Raw genomic sequence first — 6,867 nt, forward strand, 5'->3', positions numbered from 1 at the left:
AAAACATTTGATGAATAATTTATATTATAATATTAAAAAAATTATAAAGTATTGTAAATATTTTATTACATTTTATTTTATGTAACTGTCCAATACACTAACCCCCAAAAATCCATATACGAAGGATGCGGTATCGTGCCCCATATTTCAAACTCAATCCGACGGTTGAGATTTAGTCTTACTCCTCCCAAACTTGCTAGATCTTTAATCCCACCTTCTATAAAACCCACCCCCTTCCCTTTCTCTCCCCTTTCTGGTCTTCCCCTGTAATCGCAAAAGGAAAGTCTCCGTGATTCAAATTCGATCCATCGATTCAAATCAACAATATGTCGAGCGAAAAGGAGAGAGAAAATCATGTTTACCTGGCTAAGCTCGCTGAACAAGCCGAACGCTACGATGGTATAATCTTCATATCTTGTTTTCCTATCTGTTTTTGCGTTTTTCAATGTACATTTGAGAGATATGCATCTTATGTTGTTAGATCGGTCGTAAATGTCGTTGTGATCCGTATATCTGTTTGCATTGGCGTTTTCTGGAGTGTATAATGGATTTTGATCGAGAATTTGGCGTAAAATGTAGTGGATGCATGATTGAAATTGTTTTTTGATTCTTAACGTGATTTTTGCTATGAATCGGGAGCACTTAACATGATAAGCTTGGCTCGATTTAGTGCGTGTCTTTTTCATGGCAAAATTCGTGATTTTATGTGTGTATATATGTATATCACGACGGGAGATTAATTGTTCATCTGATTCGTCTAATTTACGTCGTCGTAAGATGATCTAAAAAATATTATAAGTCATAGTTGAGAAAATTGGGACTATTCCGCTCACCTTTCTTATATAACCTTCCTTGTTGATATTTATTTTGATTTATTCCGGAAAATTTTTAAGATCCAAATTTGGATAGATATTTTACTAGGAAGTTAATCCCTGTGCATAGTAAAGTTAATAGTTGCAGCAACGTGATGATTTGATGGTGCAATAGAACTCTTATGTTGGCGGCATCATGGAATTTGAAGTCCTGCACTAGAATTGCGTCACCTTCTTCTGTGATAAAATTAATATGGGATCTTTTTCCTTGTTGTCTTATATGATCGGTTTTGTTGATTCGTCAAAGAACTCCTAGAAGCTGTAGGACCGACGTATACTTGAAGCATGCATGATCTCATTATTGGCTCATTAATTGGTTTGTTATTCTGTCGTTGGCCAAAACTTGTTTATCCATCAATATTTTGAGTATTAACATCTGAAAGGAAACATCACATTATTAGTTTCATATTTCAACTCTATGCTGAAACTTTGGCTGGCAACTTAAATTGATGAAAATAGATGTACTTAAAGCCTCTCCTTAGGAAAGTGGCCATTTGGTTGTATGCATGTGTATCCAGAGGTTATATTATTATCCTGATTATAATTCTTTCATTGTCGCAGAAATGGTTGAAAGTATGAAGAATGTTGCGAAACTTGATGTTGAGCTGACAGTCGAAGAGCGCAACCTGCTTTCAGTTGGATACAAGAATGTCATAGGGGCAAGGAGGGCCTCTTGGCGTATTATGTCATCAATCGAACAAAAAGAGGAATCAAAAGGAAATGAGAACTATGTCAATCTGATCAAGGGATATCGCAAAAAGGTTGAGGATGAGCTTTCCAAAATTTGCAGTGACATACTTGCTATTATAGATAAGCATCTGATACCATCTTCAGGCTCAGGAGAAGCTACTGTTTTCTACTACAAGATGTGAGTCATGTTTGCCTTCTATTCATTTTTCTGGAACTGTCTGATATGGGTTTCCACTCTAGTTTTTCATTTGATCAACTTGTGAGTTGCAATTACTATTAACTATTTTCTGTCTTTCTTTTAATCTATTACAATATTTAGATTTTGCAAATTTATTCCCCATACAATGAGATCTTGTATGTAAGAAAGAGGGTTTACAAGGATACGATCAATTCCTTGTCCTCAATCTATGGTGTCGTATTTTGGGACATTAAATTTCACATTTCCTCCTTATGACATACAAGCTTCACAATTTCTAGGAGTGTGACTATTCTTTTGAACCTTATGACCTACTATTCACATTTTTTCCTGAATTGTTATTTTTATCGTGTTCTGATTCATACTGATACAGGAAGGGTGACTACTTCCGCTACCTTGCTGAGTTCAAGACGGATGAGGAAAGAAAGGAAGCTGCAGACCAATCATTGAAAGGCTATGAGGCATGTCTTTTCTCTCAATATTCAATCACATTATATAGATGCCATAAAGACAGAAAGATTAGATCTTATCTATTTGGTGCATTACCTTCTGCTTCTTCTTCCTTAAGTGGCTAACACCTTATACTTTGCATTTATGTTATTGTTTTTTTTTTTCCATTTTAGGCTGCTTCTGCTTCTGCAAATAAAGAACTCCCTTCAACCCACCCTATCCGTCTTGGCCTGGCTCTCAATTTCTCAGTGTTCTACTATGAAATTATGAACTCTCCTGAGAAGTAAACTCAAGTATCCTTACCCTTTTCAACTTAAGAAATGGACATTAAATCTGACGTTGATCTGTTTTAAATGATTAAATTACAGGGCCTGCCATTTGGCTAAACAAGCTTTTGATGAGGCAATTGCTGAGTTGGATACCTTGAGTGAGGAATCATACAAAGACAGCACCTTGATCATGCAGCTGTTGAGGGATAACCTCACTCTGTGGACTTCTGATTTGCCTGAGGATGGAGGTAATTCAAATATTGATTTCATACTAATGCATTTATATCCAAAAATGTTGCTAGCCTAATTTAACCGGTCTTTCTGTTTCGTATGAGATTGATTACAATTTAGCTGCATAAGAACTTTATCGAATATGTAAACTAATCTATAATACACACAATTTAGTTACATGCAAAGAGACACATACCATTTTGAAGAATAATAAATAGACATCCTAATTGGTGACATTTCTTGAATTAGACTTCTAGTTGCAAAATTGCGATTTATTGTGCATGATTATTATCTATAGATGTATTTATGTTCTCTTGTCCCAAAATAAAGCAATGTCAACCAAAACACATAGCTTGATGGATATGTTTGAATCTTAGGGAATGTTTGCTAGCTGCTTACGTGGCTTGATGGGACTTAGCTTATTCAGTTAACTATATATGATTTTTTGGTAGTGGCTTAATGATATAGAAAGTGGCTTTTTCTGAACCTGCCCCTCCCAATTAAAGAACGAGCTCCTTCCATCTACGAAAAAAAACCCCCAAACAAAAATCTTCCCGATCTATACAGACAGATTAATATACGCAGACAACTTCATCCGCACATAACTTAATAAAAAACCAACCAAACACCCCTTAATCAAATATCTGAAATGCCATTCATACATAGTTTAATGGAAGTTTTTAATCTTAGTGGAATATCTAACGACAAACCTTATGAATCTAAATCTATGCATCAACACATGGTAATCTTGGATCAAAGTTTTGTTAGAAAAGGAAATGTTGCATTTATTTTAGCATGCATTCGTGCATAAATAGAAGCTATAAAAGAGTTGCCATGTTTTTACTACAGGAGATGAAAACCCCAAAGGTGAAGAGGCAAAACCAGCTGAAGGAGAGGTTAGCACCATTTCATATATTTGTCTTACTGATAAAGATTACGAGTTATGTTTATACGAGAACAAAGTAACCAAATAAGAGAATAAGAAAACAACCTAATCACATGTGATTTTACACTAAAAATCATATGTGATTCACGCGATTCTGAGGTAGCGGGCCACGTCGCCCTCACACGCTTGCATCGACCGTCAGTATAAAATCAGATGTGATTTTGCACCTGATTTTGGCCCTTTTTATGTTCTTTTATTTAATTATTGTTCTGAACCTCCTCTAAAGATTATTGTGTATAAACTCAAAAAATCTAATGGTTATTGCAGAAGAAACAGTGATGAGAAAAAGAAGCAGGCAGGTAGGGCTGTCAAGTTTATACTTGCAAAAGAATTGGGAATGGGCTTTTGTTACAATGGGGATCAAATCAATATTTCTTCTGTTGTTTGTGGAAGCAGTTAGGTTATCAAAGTTGATCCACATTGATTTTTGGTCCTCTTTTTTATCTTCAGCTTTAGCTTTGTTGAACTCTGCTCCTTGATGTTCTTTATACCATATTTTTGTTTCTTTCTCAAGTCTTATTTTCTTTTCTTTTTTATTATATAAAAATCACATCTTTACTGTTACATTTATAAATAGAACCGGTGGGATCGGTTCAAATGATAAGGCGAAATGTTAAGAAGAAAAGGTTCTTATTTGAAGATATGCATATATGAATTTTAAACCAACGTTATCGATTATTTAACATATAATTTTATTTCATTTTGAGTTATTTTTTCTTTTATTTGTATTTTCATTTTTTTCTCATTTCGGACTAAAAGGCTAAATAACATGAGAAATAGGAAAGGAAGAAGATATATATATATATATATATATATATGTGTGTGTATGTGTGTGTGTGTGTGTGTGTGTGAATTGATGTTAAAGATTATTTATATACATCTTGAAATGAATTTTTTTAATTATTCAAATATTAATCTTTTTTCAACTTGCCCTTATTTTTCACCATATTTAACTTTCTTATTTGAAATCATCCTTGCAAATAAAACTATTAAAATATAAAAAGAGTAAATTATGTTTTTTGTCCTTATGATTTTTTAAAAACTGTGACTTTTCTCTGTGGTTTTGAAATTGTGGTTTTCGTTCTTATGGTTTGCCATGTATTGTTATTTTCATTTCGAAGCCTAACTACTACCTTAAGTATGAGGGACAAAAATAACAAATAGTTGTGAGGGTCAGAAACAGTAATAAATTGTAAATCACAAAAATAAAACAACAATAAATTACAAAACATAAGAATGAAAATAGTAATTTCAAAAATACAAAGACAAAAATAACAATTTTTCCAAGTCACAGGGACTAAAAAGGTAATTTACCCAATATAAAAGGAGAAATTGACGGAATCGCACACTATATTTTCAAATCAGCTATTAACAAGCAATTATGTATGCAAATGCATGCTTTTTTTGGAAGTATATAATATTTATATACGGTAAATATAACAAATAAACTAACACATCATCTTCACCTTTGGTGATGATTGAATCCTTGACCTCCTAAAAGGTCAAGAACTACGATACCGCTAGGCCAAAAACCTTCTAGTTACATACTTCTTTTACACCAATTTGTACTTTTTTACACAAATACCATTTTTTTTCTTTTTATTAAAAAGTAAAGTTTACGCGTAAAAAGTAACTAGTTTGAAAATTAACTTAAAAACATGACTATAAAATGAATGTTTTAATCCATCTTTCAAATATAAAATGATAAATAAAAAATAAAAATTACATGATTTAGTGTATGAATATATTTAGTAATGGGAGGCCAAGTTTCTGCTAAAATGATGCATGTTTAATGGCTAAATCCACGGATAGGTCAGATCTTGTTTTCCATTTTCCAAATTTAGACAGCAAAATCCTTAGTAAATTAATATTTCCTAATTAGATGGAAATAAAATATTACTTTTAATACTTAAACAATTGCATATTTTTTGCTCTGGTATTTCAGGGCCAGATATATAGTGGTCCATACGGTGGCACGTGCCACCGTATTATTCCTTCGTTGAAGAGTAAAAAAAAATTAGGTTCATGAAAGATGCAATCCTATTAATCTGTTATGTGTCACCGTATGTATTTTTGAACTACAGTTTTATTTGGTAAAGTTTATTTGTAAAGCTTTTATTCAACCCCTGACCCAAGTTCGAATCATGTTATTGTCATTTTTATAGTCAAATAGTATCACCGTTTGGAAAAAAAAATTTATAGTTTTTTCTTATCGTTTGAAAAAAATGGATCCGTCCCTGTGATATTCGAATAAAATATGTACTAATTATATAGTTAATGTCTTACAATCATAGTAATTAAATTATTTATGTGTAATTCTAATTAAATTAATGTATATTAAATGTTAATTTAAGAAGATTTTCGAACGGCTCAATCGTTATTGACAACTTAAAATGTAAAAAATTAAATAATTATTAGAATTAAAATTGTTTTTTCTTAAAATATTAAATAATATACGATTGTGTCGTCTATCTCCATAAAACGGAATTAAACGACCCAGTTCTTATTATTCCGTTATAAGTTGAGTTGATACTCAAAGTTTCATATCTGAAGCGAGTTTTCAGAAGAAAAAAAAACTGCTCGAGTCCTTACTTAGCCTGTGTTGGAGTCTTGAAATCGAGACTTTGGATCACTGTTTTGTTCATTGTCTGTTGATATTTCAATTATGGAATGATATTTTTTTGTGGGCGACCAACTCTCTCGCTTGAAGAGCTGCTTACGTGTGTGGATTCACAATCTATCTCCATGAAAAAGAAATCAGCCATTTTGGAAGGCAATAATTTGGACAACTTTATATTTGATTTGGAGACATCGAAATAACAAGGTTTTCTCATTTTGCAACCCCTGTTGATCGTTTTTTTGAAGTCCAATTGTTATCGTTTCAGTGGATCTCGACGCACTTCAAGAAGTTCACATTTTCTTGGTTCTTGGTGTCGTTGGTCCGTCAGGTATCGTCGTCGTTGGATTGCTCCTTGTTGGTTCTGGGTGCTACTAGACTGTCCGGTTCTCGTTTCAAGAGTCCTCGGCCTCTCTGTTTTTAGTCATTTTTTGGTTTCTCTTTGTTTTGGTTTAGTTGGTATTGTTTCATCAAGTTTGGTTTTTTCTGTATCTCACGTATTTCGTCGTTTTTGATGTCTTTTTCCTTGTAATCCTCGTGTTTTTTTAATGGTACCGTTTTGTCCTTAGAAAAATAATAAATTCTAAAAATAGAAA

At 32.8% G+C, this 6,867-nt stretch overlaps 1 protein-coding gene across 1 annotated transcript; it reads left to right on the forward strand.

Moving 5' to 3' along the window:
- The first annotated feature begins 254 nt into the window (after nt 1–254).
- On the forward strand, nt 255–4,135 carry LOC112523645 (14-3-3-like protein GF14 iota). The gene is made up of 7 exons (XM_025133325.1): nt 255–399; nt 1,434–1,740; nt 2,132–2,219; nt 2,382–2,491; nt 2,577–2,725; nt 3,558–3,604; nt 3,922–4,135. The coding sequence occupies exons 1-7, from the start codon at nt 327–329 to the stop codon at nt 3,931–3,933; spliced, it is 786 nt and encodes a 261-aa protein (XP_024989093.1). The 5' UTR covers nt 255–326; the 3' UTR covers nt 3,934–4,135.
- The last annotated feature ends 2,732 nt before the right edge of the window (nt 4,136–6,867 follow it).

This window comes from Cynara cardunculus (genome assembly GCF_001531365.2).
Source record: "Cynara cardunculus var. scolymus isolate 2C chromosome LG 12, CcrdV1, whole genome shotgun sequence".
NCBI lineage: Eukaryota > Viridiplantae > Streptophyta > Magnoliopsida > Asterales > Asteraceae > Cynara > Cynara cardunculus.

What these genes read in the sequence shown, in the direction of transcription:
- LOC112523645 (XM_025133325.1), top strand. Translation starts at nt 327, where the DNA reads ATGTCGAGCGAAAAGGAGAGAGAAAATCATGTTTACCTGGCTAAGCTC. An exon ending in ACAAGCCGAACGCTACGATG is followed by an intron (nt 400 to 1,433) that starts GTATAATCTTCA and finishes TCATTGTCGCAG; the next exon opens with AAATGGTTGAAAGTATGAAG. An exon ending in TGATTTGCCTGAGGATGGAG is followed by an intron (nt 2,726 to 3,557) that starts GTAATTCAAATA and finishes TTTTTACTACAG; the next exon opens with GAGATGAAAACCCCAAAGGT.